At 39.0% G+C, this 19,554-nt stretch overlaps 1 protein-coding gene across 2 annotated transcripts in view; it reads left to right on the top strand.

Moving 5' to 3' along the window:
• Vav3 (vav guanine nucleotide exchange factor 3) overlaps nucleotides 1-15,862 on the top strand; it is a 330,956-nt gene extending 315,094 nt beyond the window's left edge. Inside the window, exons 26-28 of one of the 2 annotated variants that reach the window (XM_035451854.1) lie at nucleotides 10,684-10,767; nucleotides 12,903-13,054; nucleotides 13,655-15,862. In XM_035451854.1, coding sequence (XP_035307745.1) covers nucleotides 10,684-10,767; nucleotides 12,903-13,054; nucleotides 13,655-13,696 — 278 coding nt within the window. In that variant the 3' untranslated portion in view covers nucleotides 13,697-15,862. The remainder of the gene's footprint in view (nucleotides 1-10,683; nucleotides 10,768-12,902; nucleotides 13,055-13,654) is intronic. The other variant, XM_027395541.2, reaches the window with a different exon arrangement.
• The last annotated feature ends 3,692 nt before the right edge of the window (nucleotides 15,863-19,554 follow it).

The following is a 19,554-nucleotide window of genomic DNA, read 5'->3' as shown; positions in this document are numbered from 1 at the left end:
TGTACTTTTGCTACTGTTATGAATTGTAATGTAAATACCTGATATGCAGGATATCTGGTATTCAACCCCCAAACAGTCTTGACCCATAGGTTGAGAACCTCTGCCTTAGAAGAAAGTATTTGTCTAGACTTTCCTAGTTTATCTCACCACACAACACTGACTCTTGGTTTTTAAATCTGATATTATGAGCCTTAAAAGAGTCAGTAGGTGTGAAGCACTTAGAGGACTGTCTGGCATGTGGGCAGCATTGGATGCTTTGCCTCTTGCAATCACTACCGCTGTTTCTGACACCACTTCCATATGTCCCACGCTGTTACCCAGTGTGAAATTTTGTGTTAGCCTTATTTGGCAAGTGTTAAAACATTGGTAAAGCTCTTCTACTTTCCCTTAGTACTTTGGTCCTAATCCCTGGACTTCAGCTCAGCCCTTCCACTGTGTACACTATGAGATAATTTAAGTGTAACATTCTCCTGACATTTGCTTAATTTTTCCCTTCACATGTCTATGGTATCCACAGATGATTACGTTCTCAGGCAACTGGTCAACCAAAGCCATATATCATTATGATAAGAGCATGCTAGTTTCCCCTTTTTATTTACACATTTCAAGAGCTTCACTGGCTACTCGAAGACATTCTCTGAGGGTAATGGCTCCAAAAATTAGTAATCACTTCTGAGATCCCGTAAGAATATGGCTTACAGACTTAAATTCTACAAATTTAGATAACCTCATTCAAAGCTATCTTTTTTAATATTTCATAGCTCAAAACGCAGCACTTAACATTCTTAGCAGTTCTTGTCTTAGCAATGTCCAATCGTAGAAGTCTTATTTCTAAATTAAAAATTGACCTTAATACAGATAATTTATGTCATTATCCCATGCTGAATATATTGCACTTTTGTGATAGCCCTCAATCAAGGCTTTATTTATCTAGCCCTTCTTGCCTAGGAAATATGCACATTTATCTAACGAGAAAAATTTCATTTTTCTTTCTAAAAAATTCCATCCTGGTTCTAGCTGTGCAAGTCAATCCAGAGAGCTTTTTTTTGGGGGGGGGGACTTGATATATTCCACTGATACACTGCTTATGCTACAAGGTCTAAGTTTGCACATGACAACAAAAATGAACTCTGCAACTCTCTTCTGTCCTGTCAGCATTCAGAACTCGAGTACACCATCATCCAGGGTTTCTGTTTGTTCCTCTTTTTCTTTCATTCATTTTTCCACATTTAGCATTTGTCTGTTTACAACTCAATCTGTAGTACACACACCTATTGGGTGTTACACCATACAGCCTGATGCCTTAACAATAAGTATGAATTCTGGAGAACTCTCCCAGGATCCAGGCACCTCAGACTTGCCAGCCTTATCAGCTCTGCAGGGAGCTTTGTGAACAAATACCTTATTGCATTATTAGTCTTTGATTGAACTCTGAGGTGACTTCATAACTACCACATAAATCATTCATCTTATATCTTGAACAAAATTAAGTGTTTTCCTTACATTAACCATAAATATGGCTCTATATAGCTATTTTTCAACTATGACAAGTCCATAACACATATAAATATATGTGTGCTTTTCCCACTGTACTATGATAACCTCAGAACATACTATACAGTAGTCTGTGTATTTAAATGTCACAGCCTTATCATCAAGTATGCTATTTTCCTTTCGCTAATGTGTATCTTTCTCTTACCTTGTTTTTAAGTATTTTACTACTTATTACATGAGTAACTATCAAATATCTAACTAATATCTGATACTCCAATTTGTCAGAGTTTTGCACAATACATTTGGGTATCATTTTACTTGTTTACTCATTTTCCCCAGTATAAAAGTCATTTTTCACTAGAAATGGTGATGTGTGCATGTAATCTTAACACTTTATAAGCCAAGGCATGAAGACTACCACCATAAATTTGAGGCCAGCCTGTTTTATATCATCAATTTCATGCTAGCTAGGACTATTTAGTAGGCCTATTTAAAAACAAAACCAAAGAACAAAAATAATCCAACAAAAAGTTGCAACAAATCTATGTCACTATTTCCAATTAATTTCCCCAATCTTTTATTCCTTATGTCCCTAAAGGGTGCAGTTCTGCAGATTTGAATTAACCCAAGAGCTTGCTTTATCTTTTCTGTAGCTATTATATCCTGTCCAATATCTCTCTCCATGGGTCATCCATCCAATCCTCATAAAGACCCTGCTCCAGAGCAAGCACTAAGTTGCTGGGTATATATAGCACAGAGTGAACAGATAACCATCTGCCCTTGTGGAGTTTATGTGCTGGTAGGAAAGGCAGACAATGGGTTGGAAGATAATTATATAGGCTTAGAAATTGAGAAGCATCCTGGAAAAATAACATAACAAGGCAATGATGCTCCATGTGCTAGGGAATAGTTTAGGGTTTTAACTGGGCTGGTTGGGTATTGAGCAAAATTAGAGGTCCCTTACCCATGAAGCAAAAAGATGGATTAGCAGTTCTTATTTACCAGTTGACCAGACTGACACAAACCCCTTAAGTTTTCCTTTTGAAGAAGGCTATTCATATGACCTTCATTATAAGTTATAAGTTCCTATAAATATCACCATACCCTATCTATCTGTATTGCAGCTAAAACATGAAATTTTAGTCACTGAATGTATGACTGTTTGTGCTGACTTAAGAGTTACTGAGAACAATAGGAGTTTAAGGCATTATTTTCTCTCTACTTACTAAATTACCTTCAGAATTTAATCAGTGTCAGCCACTTGTTTTTAAGTTGTATGTTGCTCCTGCAATAAACTCTGTTTTCTTTTCCATTGCATGGATCCATGATTTGTGTTCATGGATTTATAGAATGCCAGGACAGACTTCAGTGTGAAGATCAAATTTGTGTAAAAGCCATCAGTAATGTAAGAGAGGGAACAGGTGGTACATGGGAAGAACATAGATGACCTAAGCAACGCCACCAGAGCAGGAGCAAGAGGAAGACTATTAGGAAACAAGGTAAAAGAAGTAGGTGAGGCCAGACCCTGTGAAGTATTACAGTACTTTCAATTTGACTTTGGAAGAAAGTGGGAAGCCTTTGGAGGAATTAAAACAAAAGAGAAAGATAGTCTGACTTTAAAGTTTTAACAGCATTGTTCTAGTTTCTCTGATAAGAAAAGAGCACAGGAAGGTCGGACTAGGTAAACAAAGGGAGATGAAGACATTAGGAGGTTCATCCGGCATTCAGGTGAAAGCAATATTGACTTGGACCAAAATTTAGCCACTTGGGTGACAGATTTTAAAGAAAATCTAGCCAAACTCGAGATATCAGATGTGAAATAAAACATTAAGAGAAGACTTGAGTGTGACATTAGGATTTTGAATCTGAACAGCTTTGAGATTGGAGGGTTTTATGTTGTCTGCTAGCTTCTGTGAAGCCTGGCATCTGTCACAGACTCTCACTCTGAAGTGCAGTCTTTTCCTATCTGTATGTAATTTCCATAGGCGTCTGTCTCTTCAATAACTTGTAAGCTCCTCTGAAGTCAGCTGTTCAGCATGTTTGTTTTATCTTCTTAAGTATCTTAGTGTAGTCCTTGTACCTTAACAGTTGAATAAATACCAGCCGTTTTGTTGTTGTTGTTTTAGGGAAAATGGATTTAGAATCTAATTCATATTCCCAGAAACTATATACATATAAATAATCTGAATCCCCAATGTAATGTCTACTGACGTATATTCTATAACATTTGGGAAGGCCTTGTGCTTCTTTTCTTGTTAATGACTATATGTTTGCTTGGTGGAGCATTGAATACCATGCAACAGTTCAGTTCTTCCATTTATTCCACACGTGTTCATAGAGAGTTCTTCACTTAGATGTCAGCATTCAATTAAATGAGAATTACCCCTATTTTTTTCAGCAGTAAGACCTAAAATATAACCAACTAAGCAAGAGGTTTTTGGTTTGTATTCTTTGAGAGAGGTAAAGAAACAGATATTTGGCAATACATCTTTGGATATTACTGGAAGTCTACACAACAGTATCTGTGTTCTAAATTAGGGGTAAGGATAACAAATTTAAAATTTAAATTAAGCATTCATTGTATTCTCATCATGTTTTCTGCTGTCAGGCCATCTGTATACAATCTGGGCGAAAAAAAAATCAAACTTCCAAGACAGTTCATCAAAACCTCTCACTTAGGAACACAGGGCTTCAGGAACCCCTCTCTGCCACTGCTGGACACTAAGCACACATCACTGTGTTAATAAATACACTGGGCCAATGCTTGCTAAAATTTTCCTGTTATGTAAATTAATGTGGCTCTATGTGCTAGTTAAAACTAAAAGTGTTAGATGATGTCTCAAGTACCAGAGAATAATTAACAAATACTTAAGGAAAAGGTCTGTAAAATAGGTAATGGATAATTGGGTGTTAGTTCAAAAATTAGTCCATGACTTGATAATTCAAACCCCGAAGGAAAGGTGTTGATTGAATTTTGTTTCTAATTTCAGTGTTATTATAAATTGAATACACTTTGGCTTGAATACACATGAGCATTTGTAGCTTGGTCAAGGCAGACTACAATGCTACAGAGCAGTTCTTCATTACCTTGATAGCAAAAGTATAGGCATCGGATATCAAGTTTTTGAACTTTTAAAAAATTCTCCTATTAACCTGTTCTTTTTTGCTCTTTTTCCTTTAAATTAGAATACTTCTGTGTTTTATGCCTTTATCTTCCCAGTCATGACTCAAAAACTTATGATATCTGCTAGTGACTAGTCACTCAGTTATTATGAATATGTACAAGTATTCTGTTCCCGTTTTATTTAAAAGATATTTTCAGCTTCTGCTAGAGAATGCTAGCACTTCAGCCTTTAGTTTTTGAACTTGGAAAAGTTGATACGTAGTATTATCATACTCTTCATCTTTTGTAATTGCAAGCATTATGCCAATAAACTGTGAGTCATTCATTTGATAAAAATGTTCCACGAATGGTATCCCAGTAACAGGTGTCATACATATGTCAAACAACCCTCCGCTGAGGTCTGATCAAGGAAGGTTGTCCTCTGTACTGATGTGAAGTTGAAGATGTTTAAAGAAAGAAATGGGGCCTTAATTGAAGCATGCATCTAACCGATGACCATGCCACTGAAAAGGAACTCATCATTGCCTATTGTGTATATGTGCACTTCTATGAGTGGCAGAGAGACTGCTGTAGGAGCTCCCAAAATAAAGAAGTATGAGTGGGGAGGCTGACTGTGATGGTGAACTGACAGTGAAAGGAGGGTCCAGGAGTTGACAGCCATCAACATTCCCATTTGGATGTCACTCCTCCTTGGCTCTTCCTAATCCTGCTCCAGGACATGCACCTACCAGTGATTCCTGTGCTGAGGTGTCTTAATCATGTCTGATAAGACAAATTTAATGAAGCAACTTTTCATCTGTGCATGTGTGTAGACATAGGTGCATATCTTTCTAGTGTGAAGGTAAATGTCTTCTATAATTTAAACCACTCTGAAGAATACATTATCTAGATGCCCAGCTCTGACATTACTCACATCTAGAGTTGAACACATATTTTCCTAGCTTAGCATGTTATCTTTAGTAGGTGCCAGAACATTCAAATGCTGATTTTATAGCACAAAAGAGTCAAGAACCCAGAGGCAGAGAAAATTGACATATAGGAAGTGTGGCAACAATAAATCATGCTACAGTGCAGGAAGTGGAAATCATCCCTATCAACCCTTAAAATGCTTGGCTGAGAGATATATATGCAGTGGCAGAAGAAACTGATTAACCTTTTACTTTAAAAGGATTCCTCAGGCAAACAGTATGGTTAATGCCATGAAACGTGTGGTGTTTAATAGCTGCTCCGCATCTCAGAAGAGTTAGTTATTGTAGGAATGCCGCTGTTAGGTTGCAGTCCTCAGAAAGCCTGGGGAGTAGAGCCTGAGTATATTTCACTTTCTTTCCTTTATGTTTTGTCACTTTTTTTTTCTGGAAAGTGTTCCTGAACAGCTGAATGAACAAAAGATGAGCTAAGACAATGGGAAGGGGAGACATACAGAACTACATAATCAAACACCCAGCGAAGATGCTTGTCTATTGGGTGGGAGCTGTTGAATAATACCGGGGCCTGTCCTATGGAAGATGCAGAACTGGTCTCTGCCTTCCAGTACCCACATCTCAGTGGAGCCACCTAGGTAGATGTTGAGCAGCAGAATCCAGAAGTGCTGTGACATGGCTGAATGCCTACTGCATGGCTAGGAAAGGACAAGGAAGGCTAGATATCATCTGAGTTGGTTATCATGGATCTTTGGAAGGGAAAGAAAAAATATTCTAGAATAAACCAAAGTGCTCAGTTGAAAATGTTGCTGAGCATTGGGGAAATAGGAAGGTGGTCTAGGAAAAAGAATGTGTGAACTTTCTAAAACGTTTTGTTAGACAAGTGGGAGAAACCAATTTAATGAATTGTCATGTGATTCCACCCAAGAGTTTGAATTTCATAATTTCGAAAATTGGTGAGAGAATCAACATTTGGGACGAGGCGTTGGGAGGCAATGATTACCAAAGAAAACAAGTTGAAAGCAAGAAGCAAGTTGGAGGCTGTTTGTGGCTATAGAATGGTGTTTGCACCTGGATTAGGATAGCTGAGTTGAGACATCTAGAAGGAATAACTAACCTGATATCACAAAGGCAGAAGAGACTTCATGGAGAGGTTGGATAGGAAGAGCCTGACAGTGTATGATTTTGCAAGACTGTCACAAAAATGGAGTCATGGAAAGTAAAATATGTAGGTCTGTTAGAGTTCAATCTTAGTTAGGATTTCTACTGATATGATAAAACACCACGACCAAAAGCAACTTAGGGAAGAAAGGAGTTATTTCATCTTACAGTTTGTAGTCTGTCATCACTGAGGAAGGTAAGGGCAGGAGCTCAAGGCAGGAACCTGGAGGCAGGAACTGGTACAGAGGCCATGGAGGAACACCGCTTACTCCTGGCTTGCTTATAGCACTCAGGATCATCATCCTGGGTGGCACCACCCACAGTGAGCTGGTCTCTCCTACATCAGTCATTAATCAAGAAAATGTGCCACCACCTTGCCCACAGGCCAATTTGGTAGAGGCATTTTCTTGCATGAGGTTCCTTTTTCTAAACAGCAGAGTTACAAAAAGGAAGATGTTAAGTTTAGTTTTCAACAAGTGAAATCTGAGATGATGATGTTCTTCAGGGTAATATTATTGAAATCACAGGATGGAGCTAAGAGAGCCAAGGTCTATCTAAGAACCTGTTACATTTATCAGGTCAGTAAATGAACATGACAAAGCCAGCATAAAGGCTAAAACTGATTATTCAGAATCATGGCAATTTAGCTGGAGTATATCATTTATTTTATTTTTAATTCTATATGTTTGTCTGTTGATATTTACATATGGATGTCAGGGGGGCTATAGAGGCCAGAAGATGATGTCAGGTCCCCTAGAAAGTGAAACTATAGGAGGTTGTGAGCTACTCAGTGTGACTGTCAGGAGCTAAACTTGGGTTCTTTGTATAAGCAAAAAGTGTTCTTAGCCATTGTGCCATCTCTCCTGCATCTGAGAATTATACTATTTTAGATCTAATTTAAGAAGTTTTGAATTCTAGCTACTGGATTGTAATGCAAATAATTTTAACGTATTTAAGATTAGATAAGAGAAAGGAGTAACCCACTACAGTACTGTTGAAACGGCCTCACATTCCTTGGTAAAACATTACCTATATTCAGACATTTTAGATTTTCTGATTGTAGAGAAGTTATCTGTCTAATTTATCCACCTACCGTTGAAGTTATTTAAATGGCACTTAATTGTATTGTCATTGATTTCTCATTTCTTCCCTTTTGAGATAAGTTATCTCTTGCAATATTTCACTCTTAGCTCTTAGCTTATATTACCCTCATTAGAATTTTTTGAGAAATGTAGTCTTTTTTAATGAATAGAATTAGACCAGGGAAAGAATCAAATAGAAAACAGTACAGGGGGGGAAATTCCATTTCCTTTCAGGGTGTAGAACATGGCTTCCAATTTAAGTTCTCACAGACATGAGATAGGAATCTAGGAATCTTGACACCACATGTTTTGTCATTAGTGAGGTTAGTTATGGGATGATTACTAGAAATGTCATCCTCTCTTCTCCCTGCCAGTGGTTGACCTCAAGAGAGTGAAAATTGGGGCTGGGGAGATTGCTCCGTGGATAAGAGCACTTTCTATGTAAGCACAGAGGGCTGAGTTCAGATCCCCAGCACTTACCTAAGAGACTGTTCAGCCAGCCACACATGAGTCTGCAAACCTGATGCTGTTGGGGACAGAGACAAGAGGGCTGATGGGCTTTGTTAGTTGACTGCACATTTGTCCCAGGTTCAGTGAGAGACCCTATCTCAGGGGAGTAAGGTGGAGAGTGAAAGACTAGGACAAAACTCTGTTTTTTGTATGCATGAGCACCCATCCCTCTCTCTCTCTCTCTCTCTCTCTCTCTCTCTCTCTCTCTCTCACCCTCTCTCTCTCTCTCTCTCTCACACACACACACACACACACACACACACACACACCACATACACACACAGAGAGAATTGTCATTTCTATTGCATAGTATTAAATGAACTTGTCATATAAAAATTAGTTTTACTGGCATGTAACAGTGTATTTTTATTTAATTGAATAAGCAGATGGAATAAAAAAAATGTGAGGCCATTCATGACAAAAGACAGTCAGACATACGTCCCTTTGTGTGTGAGGACTTCACAATCAATGATTTCAAGAACAACTGAATCTGAATTCCTCCCAATTCCCTCAGCCAGTTTGCTTGTCTGTAGTCTGTTAATATGTTTAGTAGGTCACTGTGGCTGTTAGGATCCTAGAAAGCCCACTTTCAGATAATAGTACTGGCTTGTAGCATACCCAAAAAGAGGGATATGGAAAGACATACTGTCTCAACCCAGTCTGCTCAACCGATTTTTACTACATCTTTGGTGATGATGTTTTAGGTTAGATCTAGGTACAAGTAACAGAACACTCAAATCTATTGGTTTAACCAGGAAAGCCAGTTTATTTCTCTATCCTATAAAAACATAGAAATATCTCAGAGCTAGCCAAAAGGATAGGTTACCTGTGCTCCATGAAATCTTAGTAATTCAGGTTCCTTCAAGGTCATTTTTCTATCTTCCTCAAGGTAATAGTTTCCCTTTTTATGGATCAAGATGGCTACGTTCACATGTCAGAAAGCAAGAAAGAATAAAGGACTAAAAGGAAAGATCCTAGAAGCTTCTTCATGATATTTTTGCTTTAATAGCTTTGGTCAGGACCTCACCATACAGTTTTATCAAAATGTAAGAGAGATGGGGAATTGAACTCTTCCTGTTGACTGAACATGGTTGAGTTCAGCTGTCTGCTAGATGGATGAAAGGGAAAATAAACACTGGGATAAAGTTTATAAGGCAGGTTTTCCTTGCACGTTGTCATGGCCCCATAGGATTAGCAGGTTAAATGTAAGAGGTATGTGAGCCACAGTGCTCACTGAAAAGAGCCCTGCAGCTGAGGTTAAGGAAAAGGGCCATAAAGTCATATGTGAATCCAAATTTTCTAAGTTGCAAAAAAAAAGAGAGCATCAATATGTTCCTCCTAGTTACTGTGATGACTTAAATTGTCGATATACTTAACTTATTGAGCAACAGTAACTAACATTTCAGGACTACTTGATAATGAATACAATCAACTCTTATTGATGTCATATAGTGAACAAAAAATGAGTGCACAATTTCTAGTATCTTTATTGTATCCCTTTACAACTTGTTTTCCAACATAATGTTCTCAGAGTGTTTTGTTTCCTAATTGTAATTTTCCCTATGGAAAATAAGCTACAATATTCTTGCTTGGTTGGGGGTAAGGGAGAGTCTTAACAAATTGTCTGAATTTAACTTAACAAATATTTTGGATTTTTCTATGGTTTCTTTATGTTTCATTGATACAACCCTATAGGTTCTTATCTGTACTGTTTTTGTAAGCTATTACTTATTCATATTGTTTTTTATTGGGGCATATTTATGTCAATAAATTTTCCTTCCTGTTACTGTACACGTTTTGTTGACATAACCCAGTAGGTTCTTTGTTTGTTTGTTTTTTCGAGACAGGGTTTCTCTGTGTAGCTTTGGACCCTATCCTGGCACTCGCTCTAGAGACCAAGCTGGCCTCAAACTCACAGAGATCTGCCTGCCTCTGCCTTCCGAGTGCTGGGATTAAAGACGTGCGCCACCAACACCCGGCAACCCTATAGGTTCTTATCTGTACTGTTTTTGTAAGCTCTTACTTATTCATGTTGTTTTGATTAGGGACATATTTATATCAATAAATTTCCTTCCTGTTATTGTAACAAATGGGAATCAGGCCATCTTTGAATGGATGGGGCTCTGGTGGCAACATGGAGTGGGTTTGCTGTTTGCCTATAAAATGATAGATAGCTCTGAATTGCAGAACTAATGTCAATCAAAATGTAAAAGTCTGGCATGTTTCTCATTTAGAAATGGTGACAGGAGAACAGTGGGTAAGAAACACAGCTTGATATTCCAAGTTGGATGTGACAATTTTCTTGTGATTGCAAACAACAAAGTCATTGTATTGAGAGATTTTTGTGCCAACTCTTAAATGCTCTTTTGCTTCTTTTTCTTCCCTCTCTAAGCCCCTCCTCTGTTATGTGGCTTTTCTTTTGTAACTCCTCCAGACTACAGCTTTGTTCCCCCTTCTTCCACTCCTTTCTGGTCAGGTACTGCTTTCTGCTTTTATATGTCTCTACAGCTCGCTTCTATGTGCAAATACAATATTTTGGCTTCTGTGTGTGGCTTCCCATGTAAATACATCTCCTCAAACCTAATTCCCTGAGTTCCATTACCACTGTGTACTTCACTCTTCCCAGCCATAGAGCCATTGTTTGCCATGACATTCCACTTGTGTGTGTGTGTGTGTGTGTGTGTGTGTGTGAGAGAGAGAGAGAGAGAGAGAGAGAGAGAGAGAGAGAGTTGTGTATGTGTATATGAGTGTGTGTGTGTGTGTGTGTGTGTGTGTGTGTGTGTTAGTCATAAGTGTCAATATGACATTTTATATTTCCTCATGTGTCAGTGCAGAGAGGTTGGAAATGGGTCAGGGGATGGAAATTTAAAAGGAGATGAAGTGCTCTGAAAAATCATTCGTCTTCTCTGAGAACTAAAAGCCATAGGGGAGAAAAAGATCAGTGTTTGTTCATTTCCATGAAGAAAATAAAAAGGACCGAAAATCTCAACTTCCCCTCTAAATAGAAGAATAAGATTCAGTGTGCATTTCTTAAAATGATGACCCTTGTCCACCATTTCTATAGTTCTTCACCTGGTGTCTAGGCATTTTGATCTGAATTTTTGTCGTTACCTGGAGAGTTAAAAGACTATTTATATGGCACTGGGGCTAGATAAAGTATGATTCCTTGTGGGTTTTTTAAAAATTAACCTGCAAGTCCCAATAGAACATAGAATTCTGAAATAGACCTTAGAAGTCAGCTAGTACAAACCTTTCATTTTATAGATGAGAAAATGTGGCCTAGAGGGGTTGAGAGGCCTGTGCAAGGTCACACAGTTAAGTCTACAATTGGGTTTCTCCATCACGGGGTGTTTTTATGTGCACTGACTTTAAGAACAGTGCCTGGGCAATGGGACCATTTTCAGTAAGGAAACCATTAAAGTGGTTTGTGTCCTGAATGGTAAAATAAAATGACCTATTTTTACTCCCTTTACAGTTTTGAAATCTACAGTATTGCCTTTCGTTTATCTTATGATGGACACCTGGAGACTTGAGAAAAGGCTGTCACTATAAAGCCATGAATGATAGGCCTGAGGTCCCTGTTGCCAAGTGGATGGACTGTTCCAGGGTAGCGTGGGTCATTATGAGCTACCTGCGCACTGGGAACTGTTATAATAGAGATGGATGGCATTTCCATTTGTTGCTTTTTCTTACACTTAAGTTCCTTTACCATTTAAGATTTATAAAGGGCCACTGATCTCTGGTGAGCCATTCTTGGAATCTCTGCACATATAATTGAAAACACTTTATGACCCCCACAGAGCAACAGGTGGGAAAGTTACTACAAAGCCTGTTATAAAGCACTAGATACCAACAAACACACAAGGCCTGAATAGAGTTTCCTTTTCAGACAGGTTGGCTTCTCTCCTGCCACCAGGGATTTTAAAAAAAATAATAAAGAAAACTGAACATGGGAGATGATGCCTTTATGCTGGAATTTTGATTAGACATTTGTGTTTCCATGAAATGAAGATGGTTTTGTGTTCTTTCAATGAGAACTGTTTCACACCTTCACATACAGGAAATTGTCTTTGAAATAATAATTGAGTTCATCCCTAGATGGTTTAAACATAAAATGCTTGGCTGGGGGCAGGGTTTGCCACCTACTTAGAAGTGATGTTGTTGATTTGACAGACTTTCATTAGAGCCTAGAATTCAGTTGCTCAGAGTTTAGGCAAAGAAGTTACCAGGTTAAAACTACAAAAGCTTCACCCCAGAGGTTCTCATGAGAATGAGAATACAGTGCTTTAAGTTTATGTTAAAGTTATCGAGATTTTATTCACACACACTTTTAAATTATTGGCTAGGTTGGCTTTGGTTTTACAGCAGCTTTTATTAAGAGTGTCAAAAGCAGAACAGTGGTTATTTAACTGTCTGGAATGAACTTGATCACATCTGATTGGATTGAAACAGCAATTGTGCTGCTTTCAAACCCTGCTGTCATTATCACTAATCTGTAATGAAGTCACGGCTCTGCATTTGATCACACCAATAGCAATGGTCTGATTAGGCTCTGATGGCTGGCTGCAACCAACTGTACACTGACTCAGACTCTGCATTGTTTCTTTACAGTGCTAAGTCCCAAGGTACTGGGCATTGCCATCGCCCGGTATGACTTCTGTGCAAGAGATATGCGGGAGCTCTCCTTATTGAAAGGGGACATGGTGAAGATTTACACAAAGATGAGTGCAAATGGCTGGTGGAGAGGAGAAGTAAATGGCAGGGTGAGTTGTCCTCGTGAGTGTGTTGGTTCTTCGTGAATTAAAGGTTGAACAGTCACTGGCATCTATCGTATGGTATACATCTCCTTTCTGGAGCCTGGCTGCCAGAGGCTGGGGCATGCATTTCATTGTTCTTTAAAACGAGTTGGGAATAATGTACGAGCCAAGAGTTGACTGGCAAGTGGGAAGAACTGAAAAGTATTTCAGGGTTTTCTAGAAGCTAAGTGCCAGGGCATGCAGTTTATTTACTTGGTACACCAAACTTTTCTAAAACTCCTACTCTCACTTGGAAAGAAAGGGATAGAGTACCTCTGTAATACATCTTGTCCTACAGCAGAGGTGAGAATCATGGTGCTGAGTGCCATATTGCCCTAATTTGTATTTGGTTTTGCCCTAGTGGATTAGAACCCTGTTTAAGCTTATTTTATTCCTTAGCTGAGATCACTGTCTCTATGAGGCCTATTGTAGTTGTTGAGCCATTCTTCCTCACCTACAATGGGCATAAAACCCTGGCATAATTAGAGTGTAGGAAAATGAGGGATGCTTTGTAGAAACCCTTGAAGCAGCAGAGGTGTTGATATGTTGGTTGTTCTTCTTTCACAGGTGGGCTGGTTTCCATCCACATATGTGGAAGAGGATGAGTAAAGTTGAGTCCAGCATTGCACCCTGCACCAAAATCTCAAAGAAGGGATAATCAGAAGCCTGAACTTCGTTATGAGTTCACTGAAGAGTTTAGAAAGCAGAATTTCTGGCTGATTTCTGGCTGTTCAACAGCCCCCTTCTCTCTTCTCTCTCTCTCTCTCTCTCTCTCTCTCTCTCTCTCTCTCTTTCTCTCTCTCTCTCTTTTCTTCTCCTAAGTCTTAATGTTGGGAATTTTAAAGATGCTGGTCCTGACAGATTAATGGCTTGCCTAGAGCGGTGCAAGAAACAGCCTGCCAGTCTGTCATTGTCAGGGACCTGGGCAAAATCAAAAGCTTTTCTTCCCCAAAGAGCCCTGCAAACACATCGGATCAGGGTTCCCTTACTTCCTTGGGTCAGGAAGCATGGATGCCAGCCATTAGGAATTGTTTCATGTATATTTACTTTGTTCTTACAGTTTTTTGATGATACAAAGAAGCAGACATTTAATTTTGCGCCCCCCCCCCCAGCATGAAGAAAAAGTAGAGTTCTGCCATCTGGGAAAGATCCAGCTTGCTGGAAAGATCCGGCATCTCTTGTCTTAAATTGTTCAACAGGTGACTCATTGCTTGGCAAACACTTTTATCCCCAGATGTTACTCATGATCAAATAAAAGCGGCTCATGCTCAGGTTTGCATCATAAGTGATAAATTACAGAGGGGGTTTTAATTATTCATTTGATGTTCTGATTGTATTTCCACACTTCTTTATAAAGAAGAAAAAGAAAAGCACATGAAAGGAAGTGTCTTTGTATTAATGCCTCACAACTTTCATGATTTCATAGGGTGTTTTGGAAATGTCATGCTTGACAAAGGAATCTTGGCTGGGCAGATTATGCTTAGTTGCCAGGAATCCCAGTGAGATAGAGGTGTTTACAGAAACAGACCAAGGGCTGTAATCCATAGAACATCATTGTACAGCAGCAATACTATTAACACAAGTCTTTTCCCCCCCACCCTACCCCCAGAAAGATCCAGGGCATATTTGCTGATTTCCACTCTTTATATTTTTTTAATAGTAGCACAAAGTAGCTTTATTGAGGATTTGAGAAGGAACGTACGTTGTTTCTAGGACAGAAGAAAAGGCACCAGTGTTCTCCTGGTGCCTCTGTTTCCCCTTCTGAAGCCATTCTAGCTATGTCTTAATCAGTAGTAAGATCCATTTTGCAGCATATTTCTTTCACCAAGCCTTCACTGTGTTCTGTAAGGAGTCTAAGTATCTTCCTCCTGAGTTACATGGAGTCCCTCGTTGAGGGAGTCAGGTTAGGATGCTAACTTGGCCCTTCCATGGTGGACTCTTTCTTTCACAGCAGTAGCTGTGTTCTGACAAGATTCATAAAGTGTTCCTGATTGGAGGAAAATAGAGATATTTTTATGTTAGATGTGATTTAGAAGCTTCTTGTGTCAGATTTTTAGGTCACCTCTGACATGAAAGGGCTGTGACAGTCTGTCCTTTCCCAGCTCGCATGAGTGCCAGAACTTGTTCAGTGGATACATCTCCCTCCAAGAGACCTCTGGCGACTAGGACTTCTCATTTAAATAGATTCAAGACCTTTACCTCAGAGTTATGTAAACTGTGATTGTGTTTTAGAACAATTAAGCTTTTGTATATGTGTAAATGGTCATGAAAATGTATTTTATAAAACATATGTACAGTCATCTTGTGCTGACAAGGTCTACTCTTGGAATGGATTCCTACCCAGAAAGTCTTATCTGTGTCTCTGGATGTCTTTTCTGTTACTGTTAGCAAGTGTTGCTATGGAGAGTCCAGCTTCCCACAGGTTGAAACTCTCCTGTGTACAGTATTGTAGCATGTATTGTTTATTTCAGTCAATAGACTCCCTGCCTCACAAGTGGTATGTGGTCTTCCTGTTGCATTTCATTGGCCTCAGAGTTTCATAGCCGAGGGTAGAAGAGCCTCTTTTCATGACATTACCAATGGCAACTTTGTCTACATTTAGTACTTTGTATTGGAGATTTTAAATGCCACAATCTGTGTAGATTTCTAATGCCAAAGACAAAAGAAAATGTTTTCCATGGACTTTGTCTTGCCTGTCTGTAGCCCTTGTGTAATATGGTGAATTGGAATGGTATTTTACTTTGTAATATTTTGTAAATATGTCAATAAAATAGTTACTACTTGAATTAAGAGAATTTCCTCTTTTATTTATGTTTTGTGTGTGTGTGTGTGTGTGTGTGTGTGTGTGTGTGTGTGTGTGTGTGTGTGCGCGCGCGCGCGCACATGTGTGGTACTAAGGACAGAACCCAAGTTCTGCATTCTGTGCAAATAATCTATACTTCGTTGAGGGCTGAAGATTCTTTCCTTTGAATGGTCCTGTAACACAATGCAACATCTGTATAATTATCAAAGGAATACTACCCCTGATTTTGGTGTGGTTAACTCAGGATTGCTATCAAAACTATGAACAGAAAAACATAATATAAACTCAGTATTTGCCAATACCATCTAGTCCATATGCTAGAGAGGTGCTACATGGTGTTCCTAAGCCCTTATGTGAAGTTAAAACTACATCATTATCTGGCCTCATCTGTATTTTCAGGGGAAGAAACTGAAGCATATTAATAGGTACAACATTCCAGAAGCCACATGGCTAGTAAGCATGTGACAAGACATGGGCCATCTGGCTGTGGCCAGTGTGACCAGTGCACCACCCTGCCACACTTTATAAAGAGAGAGAATATTTAGGAGTGTTTTGAAACTTACAATTCCAAGAAAAAGCTATTTGATATTAAACAGTGATCTAGAGAGTTGAAATATGTACAAAATTCCAAATTATTTGGCTCCTCCTAGTCGCTGAAACTCTATCTCATGCAGAGACAGGTTTGGTCATCCTCATTATCACTGTCATTATCAAGTAAACAATTGGGCAGTTGCTATATTAACTTTTTAAATCTTAGTTTTATTTGGGTTTTTATTTTTATTTTTTATTTTTTTTATATTTTGGTTTTTCGAGACAGGGTTTCTCTGTGCCTTTGGAGGCTGGCCTGGAACTCATTCTTGTAGACCAGTCTGGTCTCAGACCCACAGAGATCTGCCTGCCTCTGTCTCCCAAGTGCTAGGATTAAAGGCGTGTGCCACTACTGCCCGGCTAACTTTTTAATTCTTTAAACACAATGGCTCATTTATTAGATTGAAGAGGAAAGTTTGTAGGGTCCCAACGAATCCCTCTGGAAAAGGAATTGAATGAATTGGTGTCATAGGAAGACAGAGGTTTTGTGAAAATTAGATCAGGATTGAAACCTTAGCTCTGCAACTGGCTCTCCAAAATTGATATTTCTTCATTTCTGATAAATAATAATTATAATGAGAGCTGTAGAAGAGATGTCATATTAAAAAGCACTATTTGTATGGACCCTGGTGCATAGTAGGTATTCAAAGAAAAAATTTGGTCTATATCATAATAGCCATCAGAGAGGCATCATCCAGCAACCAATGGGAGCAGATGGAGAAACCCATAGCCCAACATTAGGAGATGCTCAGGGAATCCTCTGTAAGAAGAGGAGGAAGGATTATATGAGCCAGAGGGGTCAAGGGCACCACAAAAAAAAATGGCCTACAGAATCAACTAACCAGGGCTCATGGGCCTCACAGAGAATGAATCAACTATCAGGCAGCCTGTATGGGTCTGACCTAGGTCCTCTGCATAGATTCTATGTTTGAGTAGCTTAGTGTTCTTGTGGGATGACTCCTCACAATGTTAGCAGAGGCTGTCTCAGACTCTTTTGCCTGCTTTTGGGACTGTTTTCCTCCTACTGAGTTGTGTTGTCCAGCCATGATATGCCATGGTTGGTTGGTATCCCCAGGAGGCCTCCCCTGTTTTGAAGGGAAACAGAAGAGGAATAGATCTGGGGGAGAGGGGATTGAGGGTAAGGGACTGGGAGAAGAGAGAGGAAACTGTGGTAGGGATTATCTATCTATCTATCTATCTATCTATCTATCTATCTATCTATCTATCTATCATCTATCATCTATCTATCTATTTAATATTTTTAAGAAAAAACCTTTGGTCTTACCCTTGATTCACAGACCATAAAACGTACTCAGTTGCCAAATTATGAGCTTGCTGTCTTTATTCTGAATACAATGGAGAACATGGGCTTTGTTTCTTACCCACAGCTTAATTTTCAGCATTCAAATGATAGGCAGACTAAAAGATGTATGTCCAGGGAGATTAATATGCAAACCCATAAACAAGTTCAGAAGTGGCATTTAACAGCTCCACATGATTTTAACTAAGAAGATGGAACACTCATTCAGCTCAGACTCATTTAGAATTGATCCACGTGTTGCTTTAGTTTGCACTGTAGCTAGCTTTCTGGGACTGCCTGGGCTCTGATGAAAATGCAATGCACCTGTCTGCTTTGGCGGACTCTGGAAGGCACTTATTCTGTGTAATGAGCAAATGCCAGAATGGAGGTCAGAAAGAATCCTCTTATTGGGTGCCCTTGATTAGACCAAATTTCTTTTTTGTTGCAGGGGAGTGGGGGTGGGGACTGTGCCAGAAAAACAAAATCTTTTTGAAGCACTCTAGATTCTGACTTAGAACATTCCAGAATTTCTCAGCACAGTGTTACTTCAATTAATTTTGCAGGCAAATGGCCAGATGGCAAGAACTCTCAGTGCCAAGTTAGAAGGCATACAAAGTCACCTTATATCCTATCTCATGAGTCCTGAGCAAGATGAACTACAGAATAGCCCAGGGTTCAAGCTGGAACATGACAATAAAAGGCACTGGCAAAGTAAATGCTCAGACATTTATTTTCTGACACCAAGTCATGTAAAACTTCTTTAAAATACTTCAAGATATTTTTTATTTTTGAGTTGATTCTACAGTTCCTCTGATTTTTCTTCTGATAATCATCCTATAGGAAGCTCCTGGAACTCTGTCTCTTGTGCAACTGTATCTGGGACCCTAGCTCATTAAAACTATGTCAGAGTTATTTTTTCCAGATAAGGTTTCTCCACGTAGCCCTGGCTGCCCTGAAACTAGCTTTGTAGACCAGGTTGGTCTTGAACTCATAGAGATCCCTGCCTCTGTCTCCTGAGTGCCACCACATGTGCAACCACACCCTGATCAGACTGATAGTTCTTGCCCGTTTTGCTGCCAGAATGCTGTTGATGAGTTTGACTATCAGTAGACCCTAACACAACTCCTGAATCTGATCAAGGACTGCTTGTGGAGTTTTGTAATGATAACTCTTTCTGCCAGCTGCCTGAGTTCTGACACCACGTTAGGGACCCAAATAACACACAGAGTCTTATATTAGTTACAATGCTGCTGGCCAATGACTAGGATTTCTTATTTGCTAGCTCTGTCTTAAGTAATAACCATAACCATTAATCTATATATTTTATAAATACTTATCGAAGCTTGTGTCCTCTCTTCCCTGGGATCACATGGTGACCCCGTCCCTTTCCTTCATTTCCCAGAATCCTCCTCCTCTCCTAATCCCGCCTAACTTGCTTCCCTATTGGCCAACAGTGCTTTATTTATCAACCAATAAGACAAACATACGCAGAAGGACTCCCCCCATCATCTCCTCTTTTCTGTTTAAATAAAAAGAAGGGTTTTAACATTAACATAGTAAAATATATAACAAAACAGTTATCAAGTAAGAACTATAGTTACAATATTTAGCAAGATTTAAAGAAAATATTTATTCTATCATCTATCCTATCTTTTTAAGTCTAAGATCTTAGATGTAACTTATCTTTTATAATAACTAAAGAAAACTATAACCATAACTATCTGTTTTCAACTCCATCAAAGACCACAGAAGGATAATATATAAACTCTGGATCTG

The sequence above is a fragment of the Cricetulus griseus genome (genome assembly GCF_003668045.3).
Source record: "Cricetulus griseus strain 17A/GY chromosome 1 unlocalized genomic scaffold, alternate assembly CriGri-PICRH-1.0 chr1_0, whole genome shotgun sequence".
NCBI classification, from domain to species: domain Eukaryota; kingdom Metazoa; phylum Chordata; class Mammalia; order Rodentia; family Cricetidae; genus Cricetulus; species Cricetulus griseus.
Note: the sequence above shows the minus strand (reverse complement) of the source record. Positions and strands in the feature narration are given on the sequence as shown.